General features: G+C 46.0%; 5 protein-coding genes and 1 non-coding gene across 8 annotated transcripts; 2 read left to right on the forward strand and 4 right to left on the reverse strand.

Annotated features, from left to right (window-relative positions):
- Positions 1 to 173: 173 nt before the first annotated feature.
- LOC6731282 (5'-3' exoribonuclease 2 homolog) lies at positions 174 to 3,512 on the forward strand. Its single transcript, XM_016179686.3, has one exon. The coding sequence runs from the start codon at positions 294 to 296 to the stop codon at positions 3,003 to 3,005; it is 2,712 nt and encodes a 903-aa protein (XP_016023847.1). The 5' UTR covers positions 174 to 293; the 3' UTR covers positions 3,006 to 3,512.
- Positions 3,471 to 6,184, reverse strand: LOC6731283 (wee1-like protein kinase). The gene is made up of 5 exons (XM_016178833.3): positions 5,480 to 6,184; positions 5,003 to 5,339; positions 4,242 to 4,946; positions 4,024 to 4,157; positions 3,471 to 3,931 (listed from the first exon to the last, which is right to left on the reverse strand). Exons 1-5 carry the CDS (start codon positions 5,979 to 5,981, stop codon positions 3,780 to 3,782), a joined length of 1,830 nt encoding a protein of 609 aa, XP_016023848.1. The 5' UTR covers positions 5,982 to 6,184; the 3' UTR covers positions 3,471 to 3,779.
- Positions 6,185 to 6,427: 243 nt separating this feature from the next.
- On the reverse strand, positions 6,428 to 12,315 carry LOC6731284 (probable splicing factor, arginine/serine-rich 6). The gene is made up of 2 exons (XM_016178832.3): positions 11,611 to 12,315; positions 6,428 to 7,448 (listed from the first exon to the last, which is right to left on the reverse strand). Exons 1-2 carry the CDS (start codon positions 12,027 to 12,029, stop codon positions 7,091 to 7,093), a joined length of 777 nt encoding a protein of 258 aa, XP_016023849.1. The 5' UTR covers positions 12,030 to 12,315; the 3' UTR covers positions 6,428 to 7,090.
- Positions 8,876 to 10,874, reverse strand: LOC6731286 (nucleolar protein 58). The gene is made up of 2 exons (XM_002078407.4): positions 9,456 to 10,874; positions 8,876 to 9,277 (listed from the first exon to the last, which is right to left on the reverse strand). Exons 1-2 carry the CDS (start codon positions 10,724 to 10,726, stop codon positions 9,016 to 9,018), a joined length of 1,533 nt encoding a protein of 510 aa, XP_002078443.1. The 5' UTR covers positions 10,727 to 10,874; the 3' UTR covers positions 8,876 to 9,015.
- LOC120284269 lies at positions 9,345 to 9,417 on the reverse strand. The gene has a single exon (XR_005543502.1). It is a non-coding gene; the product is annotated as a small nucleolar RNA SNORD53/SNORD92 (small nucleolar RNA).
- Positions 12,316 to 12,718: 403 nt separating the features above from the next.
- LOC6731287 (heterogeneous nuclear ribonucleoprotein 27C) lies at positions 12,719 to 18,345 on the forward strand. Of its 3 annotated transcripts, none has more exons than XM_016179688.3 (3): positions 12,719 to 12,927; positions 14,830 to 15,595; positions 15,861 to 18,345. In XM_016179688.3, the coding sequence occupies exons 2-3, from the start codon at positions 15,101 to 15,103 to the stop codon at positions 16,629 to 16,631; spliced, it is 1,266 nt and encodes a 421-aa protein (XP_016023851.1). In that variant the 5' UTR covers positions 12,719 to 12,927; positions 14,830 to 15,100; the 3' UTR covers positions 16,632 to 18,345. The 3 variants fall into 3 exon arrangements, with proteins under 3 accessions (XP_016023851.1, XP_016023850.1, XP_039154419.1); XM_016179687.3 differs by having other exon boundaries at positions 14,834 to 15,595; XM_039298485.2 differs by lacking the exon at positions 12,719 to 12,927 and adding an exon at positions 13,654 to 13,742.
- The last annotated feature ends 140 nt before the right edge of the window (positions 18,346 to 18,485 follow it).

Genomic DNA, 18,485 nt, shown 5'->3' on the forward strand with positions numbered 1-18,485 from the left:
ACACCCCTTCGATGAGTAACATTAAATCGTTGAATGATTAATATTTATTTATATAGTATTTTAGGATAATTATTAATCTGCGAAAAAAAACAGGTGTTAAAGGCATAGAGCACTTTAATTTAATGTCAATTCTAATAGAATACATTTAGTATTTTTTATATGTTTTGGTATTTATTCTCCCAGCCCTTTGTACGGTCCCATTGACCGGAGCATGCTTGTGGTATAGGTGAAGAAAACGAGGAACCCAGAGTTTGACCAAATATAAGAAAAACAGAGCTTAAACCGAAGATATAATGGGAGTTCCAGCATTCTTTCGCTGGCTGAGCCGGAAGTATCCATCCGTGATAATAGAATGCAATGAAAACAAGCAGGTGGACCCGGACACCGGGCGAAACATCTACGAGGACGCCACCTTGCCGAATCCGAATGGGATAGAGTTTGACAATCTGTACCTGGACATGAACGGCATCATACATCCGTGCACGCATCCGGAGGACAAGCCGGCGCCGAAGAACGAGGACGAGATGATGGTGGCCATCTTCGAGTGCATCGACCGTCTGTTCGGCATTGTGCGTCCCCGGAAACTGCTCTATATGGCCATCGACGGAGTGGCTCCACGAGCCAAGATGAATCAGCAGCGATCTCGTCGCTTCCGGGCAGCCAAGGAAACCACCGAAAAGCGACTGGAGGTAGCACGGATCCGAGAGGAGCTGTTGAGCCGTGGCTGCAAGCTGCCACCGGAGAAGGAGAAGGGTGATCACTTTGACTCCAACTGCATTACGCCGGGCACCCCGTTCATGGACCGACTGAGCAAGTGTTTGCACTATTTTGTTCATGATCGTCTAAACAATAACCCGGCCTGGAAGGGCATCAAGGTGATCCTGTCGGACGCCAATGTGCCCGGTGAGGGTGAGCACAAGATTATGGATTACATCCGTAAGCAGCGTGCCCAGCCGGATCACGATCCCAACACGCAGCACGTCTTGTGCGGAGCCGACGCCGATCTCATCATGTTGGGGCTGGCCACGCATGAGCCCAACTTCACCATCATTCGGGAGGAGTTCCTGCCGAATAAGCCGCGTCCCTGCGACATCTGCAACGGATTTGGCCACGAGATGGACAAGTGTGTCGGACTCGGAGCGACTGCCCCAACCAGCGCCAACTTTAAGCCCGATGTGCCCATCGGCGCCGAGGTAAAGTTCATCTTTGTGCGGCTGAGTGTGCTGCGCGAGTACCTGAAGCAGACTCTTGAGATGCCGAATCTGCCATTTGAGTACAGCTTCGAGCGCGCGTTGGACGACTGGGTGTTCATGTGCTTCTTTGTGGGCAACGATTTTTTGCCCCACTTGCCTAGCCTGGAGATTCGCGAGGGTGCAGTGGATCGCCTGGTGGAGCTATACAAGAAGTGCGTTTACAAGACAAAGGGCTATCTCACCGACTCGGGAGATGTAAATCTGGACCGGGTGCAGCTGATTATGACCGACTTGGGCAATGCCGAGGACCAGATCTTCAAGAGCCGACAGCGACGCGAGGAGCAGTTCAAGGCCAGGGACAAGGCGCGCAAGAGGCAGGAAAGGAATCAGGACCACGGATCCTTGAATCAGTCTGCTTTTGGCGCCAGCGCAGTGGGTCCAAACAGCCAGCAAAAGAGCGTCGGCAACTACAAGGAGGAGGCCGCCGCACTCCGTAATAGGAAACGGACGAGTGACATGGCCAATTTGGATGACGAAGATGAGGAGGAGAATAACGACGAGGTGCGATTGTGGGAGGACGGCTTCAAGGACCGCTACTACGAATCCAAGTTTGATGTGGCACCGGGTAACCAGCAGTTCCGATACGCTGTAGCCCTGCAGTATGTCCGAGGATTGTGCTGGGTTCTGAAGTACTACTACCAGGGCTGTGCCTCCTGGAACTGGTACTTCCCATACCACTATGCACCCTTCGCATCGGATTTTGTCAACATCCAGGGGCTGTCCACGATGTTCGAAAAGGGCACAAAGCCGTTTAATCCGCTCGAGCAACTGATGGGCGTCTTTCCGGCAGCCAGTAGTTCGCACGTGCCCGAGCCATGGGCCAAGCTCATGTCCGACCCGGAGTCGCCGATCATTGACTTCTATCCGGAGGACTTTAAGATCGATCTGAATGGCAAGAAGTTCGCCTGGCAGGGAGTGGCTCTGCTGCCGTTCGTCGATGAGAAGCGTCTCTTCAAGGCTTTGGTTCCCTACTATGATCAACTTACTGGAGAGGAGGTGAAGCGAAACAAGCGTGGAGACAATTACCTGTACATCAGCAACCAGAGTCCGCACTACAAAAAGGTGAAGAAAGTCAGCGAAAAGGATGATGAGAGCGTTTGCAAAGCCATCTCATTTGACGGTATGCGCGGCACTTTGGGAAGTACCGAGCTAAACACTGCCATCAGCGGCATTCTTAAGTCGCCGATTTCCGGGCTATCGGACATCAATGACAATATAACCGTGACGACCACGTTCAAGGATCCGGAATACGATGATGACTACATTTTCGAAGCGAAGCGCCTCGAAAATGCCGTAGATCCGCCACAGGTGCTGCCAAATGAGCAGTCTGGTAACAAGCATCGTCCCGTCATCGGTTTTAATAGCCACTTGACCAGGGCCTACGTTCCGGATAGTGGTCACCGCATGCTGAACGCTGGCATAAGGAACCAACAAGGTGGTGGTGGAGGAGGAGGCTACGGTCAAGGAGGCGGCTACGGCCAGGGAGGAGGCGGAAACCAAGGACAGGGCTATCAAAACAATAGCCGAAACTATAACTACAACTACAACAATAACTACAATCAGCACCAGGGTGGCGGCTATCAAAACAACTACAATAACCGACAGCAGCAATATGGTCACAATCAGAGATTCAACCAGGACAATTCCAATCAGCAGCAGCGCAACTTTAACAACTATAATGGTCCAAGGAACAACAACTACCAGCAACAAGGCGGCAGCAGACAACAGAATCAGAATTATAGACGGTTTTAGGTGTATCATACATACAATAATATGTAGCGCATAACAAAAGTGTAATCCATATTATTTTACATTATTTTTTAATGAAGAAAATATACTTGATTAAGGATTTCCAAACAAACTCATGCCAAGTTCTGAGTTTGTTCTTTAAATGAAACACCCACTCCATTTTTATCAAAGCAGCTTACAGCCAACATCTAGTCTTAGTGCCTCAAAGAAATAAGTCAAATTACAAAAATGAACATTTGTATTTCCATTGATTGCGTAAAAAAAGAAAAAAATAAGTTGAATACAAGAAAATTTAGCGAAAATGAGACGATTATTATTTTCAAATAAAAATATAGAACACCAATTGAATTCGAGCAAAACTTCGCAATGTCAAACATTTTGGTTTAAATCTGAGTCAACCCAATAAATCCTGTAGTGTTTATGGAATAGCATTCGCTATATTTAACGAATGGAATGTTATTATTTCGATTTTCATGTAACATAATAAATATTTTAATTTCGAAAACAATACTCATTACAACTATGCGAGAATCTTAAAGTTTACAAGGGCTTTTCCTAAAACGATCGTGCTTTCTTAACAGGGAAAAGTTCACTGAGCTTGAAAAATATATAGATTATATTTACGAATGCTTCAAAATCCACGAGCTTGAACGAAAGCGAATAGTTTAAAATATGTATCGATTATATGAATACGCTTAAGAGGTAACACAATGTGAGCTTAGTTCACGTTCGATTCGGAAGAGTTTGGCTATCGGTTCGGCATCAGTTGCGAGCTTATCAGACATTGGTGATAACGTTCTTGTTGCGATCGGATATGCTGTCGAACTTGCCATGGCTGGAGAATGGGGTGCGCATGCGTCGAGTGAAGCTGCGAAGGCAACGCTGTCCATCCAGACTGTCCGGGTTGTTAGTCACCGCAAGAAGATTGACTAAAATGAGTTGCAGAAAAGTTAGAAATTGTAAACTTCGGTATAACCACCTTACAGTTTAAGTTGTTACACAACAGTTTATCTTATCTTACCTCGTTGCTCGAGCAGTTTAATCTGTTTTTTGGCCTCTCTCAGCTTGTTCATCAGTATCTCGTTCTTGCGCTTCTCCACGGTCAGCTCCAGGCCGAGCTGCAGCTTGCTCTTGGAGTCAACAGCACTCAGAATTCTGCAAATTTAACGAACATTAAATGTATCTGGTGTGAGCTCCTTTATCTTAAATGCAACTAACTATGATTGTCAATTTACTTACGGATGACTGAATATGGACTGCGAAGTGGGCCTCTTGTCGGGATAAGGGTGCATCATCTGGGCTATGAGCTCGTTAAAATCCCTGCTCAGGCTCGGCAAAATCGGCACCTTGCCATCTCGCAAGTTGTGCCATTCGGGTCCATTTTTGGGGAGCGGACCACCGCCGGCCGCCTCGAATAGCGTGATGCCCAGCGAAAAGATGTCGGCCTTGAAGAGATTCGAATAATCCTCGTGAAGGATCTCCTTGGGCAGGTATCGACAATCTCCCTCCTCGACGTAGGGTTCCTTAACGGAGGTCACGTGTCCCAGGTCGCCGATCTTGTACGTAACCAGGTTCTCTGAATGGCGCAGTTCTTCGTAGACGCTGTCCATGCCATCGTCATCTTTGGTCTGTTGCGGCTGCACATCAACCAGCTTGTGTGCATTCGGATTCATGGTGGAGAATATGTTTTCCGGCTTCAGATCCATGTGCACCAGGTCATTTGAGTGAATATAGCGCAGGCCCTCTATCACATGCATGAGAACAATCTTTAGCTCTGCCTCACCCAAACAATGATCTTGGATGCGCGCTTGCAAGCTGCCACCATCGCAGAATTCATTCTGTATCAGCATATGATCGTCCTCCGCCCACGCGGAATAGTATCTAACCACGTTATCGTGCTTGCCCAATACAGCATGGGCCCACACCTCGTTCAGGGCTCTCTTTCTGCAAGCAAATAGATTGTTAAACGACGCTCGTTGTGACAACTAATGAATACTCACTCGAAAGAACTGCCTGCCACCGGCTTCTTACTCTTTTTAATCGCATATATGCAGCCATCTAGTCGATTGACGCACTGGAACACCACACCGAACTCGCCAACGCCGATTACGTTGACTTGCATGAACTCCCGCTTGAAGCGACTGATGTTCGTGTCGTGCAGGGCCAGCCGCTTGGGTGCCTGCTGGTGGATTTCGCGAATCGAGTCGCCCGCCTCCTCCGCCACATCGTCGTCGCAGGCATCACTGAGCAAATACTTTTGCATAGCATTCACGTTCAGGTTGAGGTTTTCGCGTCCGAATTGCGTGCGACAGCGCTTCTTATTGTGAGCCATGAGGCCTAAAAATAAAAGAATGGATTATTAGATTGCTAATAAGACTAAACTGGGAAGGGTTAAAGTGAAGTGCAAATGCAAAGCAACAAACTGGAAATAATACCAATATATTTGAAATATCAGAAGCCGGGAAATTTTAACTTACTATCTGGCGTGAAGGGATTCACATTTGCCGTGTCCTGAGCGGGCAGTTTGCGGTTGTGCAGTGGCAGAGATCGCGGACGCTCTGACAGGCGGAATAGGTCGTCGCTGCGTCTGGAGGCATTCACTGCCGCTGCTGCCGCCGACAGATGGTTGCTGCACTGCGTCGTCGACTTCTGCAGGATGGTCTTTGGAGTGGCCGGTGTGCTAAAGAGTCGCAGTGCGCGCACCTTTTGGCATGGCGGCGACATGGACACGTCTCCGTCGCCACCTCCTTCGCCTAACTTACTCCCCAGCTGCTGCTCCTCGCCGGAGGATAGCTTCGGCCGCTGCTGAAGGGGATGCTGCGGACTCGCTCCCTCGGGCGTGTCCTTGTCAAAGTCATCGTCGGCGAAGCGAAGCTTGCGCGGATTGAAGACCTGCGGCGATGGGGAGCGCGATCGCAGTTCGACGCTTGAATCGAGTGAGGTGACGCTCATCTCGTGCTCCGTCTGGCGGAATGCCATTGTTGCTGTAGCTGTCCAGCTGACCACGTTGCAAGATGATTCTGTTCGTTCTTTCTGATTTCACAACTATTTTTATGGAAGCCGGCGGCAGTAAAGTAAAGGCAATATGTAAAAAAAATGCAAAACAAAACACAAAACAAAATTTAACTGGAGGAATGCTAGTCTATTAATGTGGCCGTACCCGATACGAAATAAAATACCAGCTCTGACTGAAAAATACTAACTCGGAATGCAGAGTTACCAGATTGGCAAAATCCTAAAATCTGTCAAAAATACCAACTTTAAAAATGCGCACGTACTTCTAAACTGAGTGACCAGACTTGGTCAAGACCGCATAGTGCCCGCCAAATTCAAATGGAAAACAGCTAATTTTGGCATTTAATTTATTGATTGAATATCTGTATTTTAGTGTTCAGCGCATTTGCTATATAATTCAAACACACATCTCAAGAATCCATACATATGTATTTTTTTAATACTTAACTATGACATCAATGTATGAATAATTATTATGCAGTGTTGCAAGACTTAATTATTACGAATATAGAAACACATCATACAGAGATTGGAGTCAAGTAATCAAGTGTGTTGTGTTGCATAAATTGAAAATGGTTTAGAATTGACATGAAAATGGTGGCGATGCTTCGTCCTCTGCACATTCGAGTATAATTCCAGGGTAAGCAAAATAAAATCCCAGGCAAATCAATTTACATAGCAATCCTGACTAGATCGTTAATCTGCGGCTGCCGATCCATTTCTATATCTTAAATTTCCTTCCGTCAAATGATTTTCCGAAGCGCTCTCCTTTGTTCTGCGTGTGCTTGTATTTGTTGTTGTGTTGGAACATTAGAATACCTAAATATGCAAACTCGAGTTCCACTATAAATTAAAACCCTTAACTAATATGGTTTTGGACAACTAAAACCTTAGATGGATACTGCATGAAAAAGTATTTGGGAATCTGTCTTGTTACACGTGAGGTTGTTTCTTTTGGGAATGAGGATTAGAGTCCAGTGCGTGGAGAGCCCATCTCGCCGGATTCATCGGGGGGTTGCAGCTCCGGCCCTCATCATCGCATGTCGGGCTCCGTCTGCATCCGTTCGCTGTCGCTAGTCCCTTGAAACGGAACGTGAGGCGGACGAGTCACCACGACGCCTGGGCGGCGATCCACGGCGCACCGCTGGCGACGCCGATCGAGATCGGGAACGCGACCGCGGCGATCCCCTGACCCGGTCATCGTCCTCATCCTCATAGCGCCGCTTTGGCGGCGGCGGTGAGTCTACCGCTCCACTGCCGTTGCGCTCGTGGTCGCTGTACCTCGACGCCGATCCGTTCTCGTCCCGTCCGTTCGAGCGGCCGGAGCGACGGCCCACCGAGCCGGCGGAGCGACTGCGGGATCGAGTTCCGGACTTGGAGCGAGTGCGCCTGCGTCGCGATGTGCTGCGAGATCTGCTGAATGAGTTGCTTCTGGAAGTGAAATGGGAAAAATCGTTGTGATTAGCTATCAGGCTTTTTAAAATACGTACGAATTTAAGCTACCTTATGACATATTGACATATGTATATACATTTGAATAGAATTACAATATACGAAATCATAATTTATTGTGTGCTATATTATTTGAAACATTGTATCTACTTTTAGATCTTATAGCAGATTAAGTTTTTACTGCTTGTTGAATAAAACACAAGACATTATCATAATATTCCAGAACCTCTCCCAGTTTTAATTCTGCATTTCACATAAAGATCACATGTAATATAACTTGCTCAGTGCTTGCCGCCCTTCTTTTTGTAGTGCTTGTGGCCATGCTTCTTGGAGCCCTTCTCGCCGTGCTCCTTCTTCTCCTCGAAGCTGTCGCCGTACTTGTGCTCCTTCTTGTACTTCTTGTGGTCCTCGTCGTGGTGACCCTTCTTGTAGTGTCCGTGATGCTTCTTGTGGCCCTTCTTCTTGCCGCCCTCGTGCTTTTCGCCCTTCTTGTGCTCGCCGTGCTCCTCGGCATGATGATGGTGCTCCTTTCCATACTTCTTATGATGTCCGCCCTTGTGCTCATCATCGTAGAACTTCTTCTCCTTGATGTACTCGTCCTTTTTGAACTTCTTGTGGTATTCTAATTCCTTGTGACCCTTTTTGTGCTTCTTTTTGTGATGATGTTTGCCGCCCTTCTTGTGGGCGCCGTGTTCATGCTTCTCGCCATGCTCATCCTTCTCATCGTAGTGTTTCTTCTTCTTCGATCCCTTGTCGCCGTGGTGGTGCTCGTGGTCTTCCAGCTCGTGGTGCTTCTTCTCGTCCTCTTCCCATTCCTTGTGCTCCTTGTGTCCGTGCTCACCCTTGTGCTCCTTGTCACCGAACTTCTTCTTCTCGTACTTGTCGCCACCCTCCTCCTCTTCGGATGATGAGGCCTCCTTCTTCTTGGCTGCCGCGTAAGTCAGCAGGAGTCCCAGGACCAGAAGCAACTTAAAATGACCATGCATCTCGCATCGTTTTCCCGTTCAAATGACTCCAGTTGCAATCGCTTTTATATACCACGCCGTTGACCACAAAATGGTCAAAATGCCCAGCATCATGATGCAAGCAAGCATTTGGGGCTGACGTAAAAACTTTCTGCTTCATTGATCTCTTTACCGCAGTCAAACGTATTTTTTACCTCGCAGCGAGTGACAGATTGGCCTCCAAAGTTGGGAGCTGCTTTTGAAATATGTTGCTAAGCTTAGCAGACATAAACTGAATGCCTTAGAAGCACCTTAATTGTTAAAATCAAAGGACACTAAACAAATCTATTACTTGAAATGGGATAGCTTTCGACAAGCTAAATATATATTGTACTAGAATGTGAAAATTCGATAAAAATAAAGTATATCAAAACCAATACGAATAACATTTAACATTTGAAATTGTTATGCAAATATTACATTTTATTTCTAATGTACACCGAAAACTTTAATCGTGTTGGTAATTATAAAATCCTATACTTTACAATAATGTAACCTAGGATGCTAAAACTTAAGGCCTACTAACTAGTCAAGGTGGGAAATTACTCCTGGTGCTTTGACTTTTTCTTTTTCTTTGCTGGTGTTGGCTGATCCTCGGGCTCTGGTGCTGCCGCCTCCTCAACGGCCTCCTCCTCCTCGTCCTTCTGCTTCTTCTTCTTTTTCTTCTTCTTCTCGGACTTAACCTCCGCCTCCTCCTCAGCAGGTTCCTCCTTCTTAACAGGCGTCTGCTGTTCGGACTCGGAGTGCTTGCGCTTCTTCACGTTCAAGGTGTTGTCCGCCTCTGGTTGGTAGGTGAACACCTCGCTAAAAAGTCAAGAAATAAATTAAATACACTGAACAATCGAGAAATGGCCTGATTGTAGACTCAATTTCGCTCAGACAGCCAAGGTTTATCGTCATCTTAATCGGATAAATGCGAAACCTTTTGGGTATCATCACAGGAAATCGGTATACTCTTATATAATTGACAAGGAAAACCCACCTCTTGGCCTGGTACTTCTCGAACTTGGCCTTGGCCTTGCCGGTGCCCGAGAGTTTGCGCAGGTTGCCCTCCTCCAGGAGTCGCAGCCGAGACTCCAGTTTAACCTTGTGCGCCGCTCCTAGCTCAAAGGTAGCCTCTTCGCCAAAGGCATCAACGCGCGTAGCAAGTGACGCTTTGGCGGCCAGCGAACGCGACATTTTGCCCTTGTTCTTCTGGCTTGCCTGTCCCACCAACTGGGCGTGATAGATCAAACCGTACTTTGGCGTATCCTTCTTGGTCTTCAGCGCACGGAAGAGTGCCTTCTCGGCGCCCAGAATTTGTACAGTAGATGAGGGATGCTTGGCCAGGTTGATCAGCGAGCCAGCATGGGCAATCAGTCGAGCGCCCACGGTGTCGCCCACGAGCACTGTCAAATTCGGAGCCATGGCCATCATTCTGGCCTTCAAGTAGTCGTACAAGTGGGTGCGGTAATCGTTGATCGATATGATCTCGTCGCACAGACACTGAATGTTCAGCACATCCTCCTCGGAGATTTCGGTACCCATAGAGATCTCAGCTGCCTCCTTGACCTTTTCCTCCACATCTTCTGGCAGAATGTCGGACAGATCGCTTGTGGCCATGTTGTCCCTGGTGCCCACCAACTTGATGGTCTTCACGAAGGCAATGTTGTCGGTAATGATCTTGCCCAGCTCGGGAAAGTGCCAACCGTACCACTCGCGTGCACGCATCATGTAGTTGTTCAACTCCTTGTCCAGGTCATCCAGCAAGCACTGGGCCTGCACAATCATTGTGTCGATCTTGTCGGGCGAGAACTTGAGCTTGTAGCGCGACAAGGAGTGAGCAAGACCCAGGGCCATGGCGGTCATCTCACGCTTGGGCAGACCACCAAGCAGACTGTCCGCCTGCTGGCGAATGCAGCGCATCAGCTCCTGGACGCCAGTGTTGCACACACACTGTACCGACAGCTTGTCCTTGATGGCTGTGCCCAGTTTGGCATCGGCAACCAAGAGCGAAGACTGCACGTCGTCAACGAGCAGCTTCTTGAGTGTCTTTTTCAGCGGCTTGGCTACCTTGCCCTCCACCGCCGCCGTTGCAGCGGCCAGCGCCTCTGTGGTGTCATTGAATTTCTCAAAGTGCTTCAGCTTCAGAAGCTTGTTGGCCTTTTCCGGAGTCTCAAACTCCTGGTACAGATTGTCCACCTGCTCCAGTTTCTTCTCGTCCAGCAGCTTGAAAATCGCGTAGCCCGCCGGCGTTTCGTAGAGCACAAACATCGCGTCACACTCTGTTCATTTAGTTTCAATTTTAATTCAATTTAAAACCACCGAAACTCTCGGCAGCCAGCAGCAACTTAACCTTCTTTTCCGTATGCCGCGTGTAAAAGAAAAATCCAAAATGAAGTGCAAGCACGTGTGCCTTCGGTCTTCGGCGTTGCCACTGGGTTCGCGCTTAACAGCACCACTGTAAGTAATTCACCATGAACGTAAAAGCGCGGGGAAAATAGCGTAGGAGGGAGGCTTACAGCCGCCTGCTACCCTTTGGTAAATAAGTGGTAAACATACCACTTATTTAAATTTGTTTAATTCTAATACAGAATCAAACTTAAATATCAGTTTAAGTAGTGATACTAATATATTAGTAACTATAACGTAACTATTTGTAAGTTTTTGTGCAATTTACGGACCAATTTATGTTTTCAAGAGTATAAAATATATTATTTTTAAGCACCAAAGTGTTTGTATCTTTACACAATACAATCACCTTTTTTTTAATAAATCTATTATTAATATCTCGATACTGTTGTCAATCATGATTATGTTAGTCAGATGCAGAACGTTATATACTTCTCATATAAAAATTAATGGGTATGCCGCCAGAGCACGTGTCGGTGCTGTTATGGTACAGCACTACTCGATGCGCTGCGATTAACAGCACACATTGCGCATAACAGCACGCTGTTAGTTAGTTTAACAGGCACAGAGGTGCCCAAACAAACTAAATTTTTGCATGGGCATACACACACACACGCATGTATGTATGTATGCGTTTGTTTGTATGTATGCCTTTCTCTCGCCATGTTACAAAAATCAAGAAGTTTTTGGCAACGACAATGAATGAAAAATGGAAATGGCGAATTGCAAATGCGAATTGCGCTTACCTGCGTCGCTGCCTGGCCTTCCTTTCGCGACAGTGGCGAGCGAAATGGCCCCGTCCGCCGCACTCGTAGCACTTATCGTCCCCACGACCACCGCCGCCACGGTCGCGTCCTCCGAGTCCTCCACCACCGCCGCCTCCACCACCTCCGCCACCACCACCGCCGGACCTGGCATACTTTCCGGTGGACAATTCCACACGGGCTCGGCGTCCGCAAACCGTCCGTCCGTCCAATCCGCGCACCGCATCCGCCGCATCACGGGCACTCTCGAACTCCACGAAGGCGAAGCCCGGCGGATTGCGGGCTATCCAGACGCTGCGCAGACTGCCGTACGCTCCAAATACATACTCCAGGTCGTTCTTCCGGGCATTGTTGCCCAGATCGCCTACGTACACCTTTCTATCGCTCGGATGGCGCGACATTTCTGTTTATTTCGCTTTTCCCCGGGCCCAAATTAATGTGGCAGCAGCGCAGAAAAAAAATCGATGATGGGTTGGAGTCACTTGCCACCGCCTTCCTGGGTACTTTGCACGGTCAATCGCGCACTGGCGAACACTCTTAGTTACTTAACGCGGTCGGCAGATGCGAATTTTTGTGTTTATTTTCTATTTAATGCAGCGCAAAACTCATTTTACCGGGTAGAAAACAGAGTGACCGTGGACAGACCATTAAAAGAAACTGCAGACTCGCTGAAAATATACCAAAAGTTATGCTCAATCGGTAGGTAACGGTCAGCAAAAGGCGGGAGTGTCTGGCAACAATGGCTTCCAGGGCCGAAAAACAAAAATCGGGATTTTTCCTTTTAACTTCTACAAACAATTTATTAAAAATAATGCTTTATTTCAAACCTTTCCACCCGCCTGAAAACGGCTTTAAAAACTTTTTTTGTATAGCACCTACATATCATATACATATTAAAACTCTTTCATCATTAAGATATTATTGTACTGCACAACTCCAGTTTAATGTAAAATTCTTAATAAATCGTTTTTAACCAGCTCCTTTATAGTTAGCCTTGTGTTAATAGATAAATATATATTCGTTATTTTAAATTTTTTTCTAGTATCTGTTAAATTTAGAATATATGTGGAGTATTTTATAGTACATTCCGTGCAACTTGTGGTATTTTTTTCTGGCCGGCGGCGGTCACACAGCATTAAACGTGGCGGCGATTTATCATATAAGTTAGGTTATAATATCGTATGCATCAAAATCATACAATTATTTATAAGCTAGTTTTTTAAGGAAAAAACACTTAAATTTAGTGAATTTGCAGTGCGAAATCTTTAAAAAACCACAGACGAACACTTTGCACAAACGGTAAGAACGGAAAGCGACCGAAAATCGCATTTACATAACAATTACAGCGCTTTAACAAAATGCCTGCCTAGCCTTTCCTTTCCAAAAAAAAAAAACGCCTGAATACCTGACGCAGCTGCCATTGCTCGGTGTGCGCGTGTGTTGGTGTGTGGTGTAAAATTGGCTCAATTCGTTCAAATCGTTTCTTCGCCTTTTGGTTATCTCGACAAACAGAGGTTTGTGCAATTTTCAGCGATTTTCCGTGCCACTTTCGGCACTCTATTTCCACCCATCAAAGTGGAAAATTTCATATTTTTATACATACATACGAAAAAATGCTATGTATAACACCACACCAACGCATACGCACACCATTGCACAGCGCTCGGCGGCCATTCGCGCACACACACGCTCGCACGCGCACACACGTACGGCCAACTCATGCACTCACACACGCCAGCAGATTGCGGTGCAAAATACAAAAATCGTGCGAAATTCGTAAAATTGCGTATTAGAAATCTTGGTTAATTTCGCTTCCATTTTCACGGCCCGCAAGCCGAAGTGTCAAAAGTGTACCCGGCGTGACCGTGCATTCGTGAATTAGTGAGTGTCCCATCGAATAAACCGCCTGGCTGGCCAAACAAAACGAAAAGCGTAAAAATACAGTGAAATGCGTTTGTTCCCTTTTCTAAGAACTGCGACCCAAGACATTTCTTGAGATTTCTTTGTTGTTTCATTTTTCATAAGGCACGTCTTCCATTTTGTTTTTTTTTCTTCGTTGCCTTTGCCGTGGTGAATTTCCCACACACTGCCAGTGCGATTCATTCAGTTCAGTCGTGAGTACTCAGCCAGCAACAACAATAAAACATTAATCGTTTAAAGCTGGGGGAAAACTCGAAAAATAATTGTTTGTTTTTTCTTTCGATGGAATTAACATTTATTTTCAGGGCATTGGTTTTTGGTACGTTTGCTTTTCGCTTTCCATTCGCCTTCACGTCACACATGGCGTTGCCACATGTTTTTTCAATTGTTAATGGGCAAAATGTCTGCGAAGTGCTGCCAGTGAAGAAACCGGGAATTTCTTCATAACTAAGTGAATTTAAATCCGTTATTCGTTGGCGTTTGCACAAAAATTATAATATACTCCTGTAGTTGTGTTTACTTGGCACACATCTGGCTGTAATCTGGAGTCCCTGGCAAATGGCGCGCAAATGTGGTGAACCGGCGACAGCTCTCTTTTCACCTTGGAAATACATAAGTTCGTTGTTCTCATTGATAGGCGGCATGTGTGCGGGTGTGTGAGTGAGGCTGGGGACTTGTTACAACAACAACAACAACCATTCCGCTCGTGACACAGCAAAAAGAAAACAATACTTTCACGTATCCGTTGTGAGTGAGTGAAAGGGGAGGAGAGTAGTGTTGGGGTGTCGAAGGAGGAGCAAACTTGTGAACGTGTACAAAAAGCAGTTAGACGACAAACACACATACACGTGTACGGCGGAATGTCTTCAGCGTGTGTTTGTGTGTATGTGTACCGGCCGGTTGCTTCTGCCGCTTTTTTCTCTTTTTTTTTGTGCCTACCTGTGCCTTTCATAATTACTATGCCTACTATTTGGCTGGCTCTCTTCCAACGCGAGTCTGTGTGTGATTTTTTGTCATCTGACCATTTCTACCCATTCGCACCCAAGATCTTTACACAGCAAGAAATATTGTCTCAAAAAAATTTGTAAATTAAACAAAAATACAACCATAGCCCTGGCCTTTAATTTTAATAAATTCAGTCTGCCAATAACAACAATTAATTATTCCAATTTGTTTTTTCCTGTGTAGCAATTCAATTAACCAGATTTCTTTTATTCTATGTGTATCTTTCCATGTGCCTGCTACAAAAACAAACCGACGACATCGATATTGTTACGATAGAAAGTTACGTGTGAACTTCGTGGCTTTTGTTTAATTGTTTTGAAGGAAAAGAACTTTGGCAACGTTGAAACCAACCTAAGATACACAAAAAACCACAAAAAAATACCAGCAGCAGTGTAAAAATTTAATAAGTGCTCCCCCAAAAACAAGCAACCAACCGAACACAAGTTAATTTCTTTGCACCCCGTGTTAATAAAAAAGCGGCAAGATTACGTCAATTATTGAGAACCTACCCGGCGCCATAGCTCACAACCACAACCAAAACAACATCATGGAAGAGGACGAGAGGGGCAAACTTTTTGTGGGCGGTCTATCCTGGGAGACAACGCAGGAGAACCTGTCGCGCTACTTCTGCCGCTTCGGGGACATCATTGACTGTGTGGTGATGAAGAACAACGAGAGCGGCAGGTCGCGCGGCTTTGGCTTCGTTACCTTTGCCGATCCCACCAACGTCAACCACGTGCTGCAGAATGGACCGCACACGCTCGACGGTCGCACCATCGACCCCAAGCCGTGCAATCCGCGCACTCTGCAGAAACCGAAGAAGGGCGGCGGCTACAAGGTCTTCCTGGGTGGCCTGCCCTCGAACGTCACCGAGACCGATCTGCGGACCTTCTTTGGCCGCTACGGCAAGGTGACCGAGGTGGTCATCATGTACGACCAGGAGAAGAAGAAGTCCCGCGGCTTCGGCTTTCTCTCCTTCGAGGAGGAGTCCTCCGTTGAGCACGTGACCAACGAGCGGTACATCAATCTGAATGGCAAGCAGGTATGTGATTGCTGGAAAGTTGTGCCAATACTTGAGATTACAAAACATAATTACCTATTTCTGCGAACCATCTATATTTGAGTATAGTCTTGTAAAACTATAAATTGTTGTGTTTCGCTTAAATACAAAAGTGCTTTTTGTAACAAAACCTATTGAGTATAATGTCCACTTAAAAACGCTCTAAAGAATACGCTTACAATTAATTTTGCAAGAATATACGTTAACATTTTTGTCAAAATCACTAATAAACATTAATTATCCCCAGGTCGAGATCAAGAAGGCCGAGCCTCGTGATGGATCTGGCGGCCAGAACTCCAACAACAGTACCGTGGGAGGCGCCTATGGCAAGCTTGGCAACGAGTGCAGCCACTGGGGACCGCACCATGCTCCCATCAACATGATGCAGGGCCAGAATGGCCAGATGGGTGGACCGCCGCTGAATATGCCCATTGGCGCGCCGAATATGATGCCTGGCTATCAGGGTTGGGGCACCTCGCCGCAGCAGCAACAATACGGCTACGGCAACAGTGGCCCAGGATCGTACCAGGGATGGGGAGCTCCACCAGGACCCCAGGGACCACCACCGCAGTGGTCGAACTACGCTGGACCGCAGCAGACGCAGGGCTATGGCGGCTACGACATGTATAACTCGACGTCGACCGGAGCTCCTTCGGGACCATCGGGCGGCGGCAGCTGGAACTCGTGGAACATGCCACCTAACTCTGCCGGACCCACTGGGGCACCAGGAGCCGGAGCGGGCACCGCCACTGACATGTACTCGCGTGCTCAAGCCTGGGCGACGGGCGGTCCCTCGACCACTGGACCAGTGGGCGGCATGCCCCGGACCGGACCCGGTAACTCGGCCTCCAAGTCTGGCTCTGAGTACGACTACGGCGGCTATGGATCCGGGTACGACTACGACTACAGTAACTACGTGAAGCAGGAGGGCGCCTCGAACTACGGAGCAGGGCCGCGATCAGCGTACGGCAACGACAGCTCCACGCAGCCACCCTATGCAGCCTCGCAGGCTGTCTAAAGAGAGAAGGATCGTGTGGCGGAGAAGTAGGAGTAGCGGAGCAGAGAGGAGCTGAGTTACATGTCGTCCTCGGCGAATGATGAAGAAGACAGAAAAGATGGTGGTAATTGTAAGCTAAAGCGTCGTCTGTTCGTTTTTATTTCAGATCAGATCAGTTGTTGAAATTAATATTTAAAACTCTTGTACAACTATTATTTAAAGCGAAAACAATTTAACATGAAAATACCTAGCGACAAGTCAGATTCATAGATATTCATGTATGTTCTATAGCAGCGAGTATGTAATTCATAGGCGAAACATCAGCACTCTCACCCATTTAGACAAGAGAACATTATTTCTTTCATGCGCCTCATAAACACCACACTCAACAAGCATTCTCCTGTACCCCACACTCACCAACCAACCAACCAACCAGCCAGGATCAACTAACAAAATGTTCCCAACCAACTAAAACCCGTAGACACTTATGATACATGGCATTAACAAGAAACAAAATAGAAATGTGAAGATTTAAACGTAATGATTTACAAGTATAAAGTTTAGCTAATTAGACACAAGGTCAAGAATAGAGCGCGAAATACCAACACAAAGAAAATAAGAACTTATAATTTTATTTAAAGAGTAAACAAGTAAAGATCCCCATTAATTACTAAAATTAGTAAATACAAATTCGAAATTGTACATTTTAAAGCAAAAGCACGTCAGTAGCCGATCAGCTTTCGCCACCACCCGCTTTCTGAATCAGGCGACAAGGTTTAGTAAGGGTTTGAAAAGGAATCGAGTCGAATTGGTCGATTTTGAGAACTTTGCTTGCCTTAGCTTTTATGACTCATTGACCGGCCGCGCGGTTCACAGATATGGGAGGTTAGTAGTAGTTAGTTTTGTTTTCAGACAATGGTTGAACCTAATCGGCAAATGTTTTACTTGGTTTTATCGGCAATAGGTCATTGGATGGGAGGGTGTGGTGGCGAAATAGGGCGGTACTGACTTGGGAAAGATACGTTACAAAATTAAAAATTTACCATTTAAAGTAAACAAAACAAAAACTAGCTAAAAGTTAAACTACATATATAAAGAAACCTAATTAATAAGCGTACGTGGTCGTTTACATCTAAGCGAAAGTTGAACTTGAAACTAGAATTATATAGTGCGTTGGATTTATTATTTAGTTAAAGCGAAATGGAAGAGCCAAGCAGCAGCAGCATGATAATGATTGATTATAATGGATATGGAAACCAACAAAACACACTCTTAACCAATATACATAAAAACTATATACATACTTATAAACAATATATATAAAGCGAGTATATATATATGTACAAGGAAACAAAAAAGGAAAAAAGAGTAAAAAAAGAGCAAAAGGAAACGTAAATTTAAAGCTACAGTTAATGAAAATAATGAGTACAGAGTTAAAAAAGGGGAGGCAGGAAGAGAGAATAGGACAAGTTAAACAAGTTACAAAATACGATGCTTAGAGTTGCGTTGCACATTTTTTTCAAATTTTCATCGTTTGCCAAGCAGACAACATCAGCAAAAAACAACAACCAGCTAGTGTGCACTACTACGAAAACATCAGTCAACAACAAGAACAACACCATCAACACGCACACCCACTCACACTTAACCCCATTTAGTACCAACAACAAGAACAGCAGGAGAGAAACGCAGAGAGCAAAGAGGAGGGTAAAGGAAGAGAATGAGTAAAGAAAAAGAAAGGAGAAGAGATGAAAAGGAAAGGAAGAGAAGAACTTTAATTGATTATGAACATAACATATATACATATATCTTTAATTACTTATACATATTTACTCTTAACTACTCTGCTCGCTCACTAAACAAGCGTGCATTGTG

Source organism: Drosophila simulans, chromosome 2L (genome assembly GCF_016746395.2).
Source record: "Drosophila simulans strain w501 chromosome 2L, Prin_Dsim_3.1, whole genome shotgun sequence".
NCBI lineage: Eukaryota > Metazoa > Arthropoda > Insecta > Diptera > Drosophilidae > Drosophila > Drosophila simulans.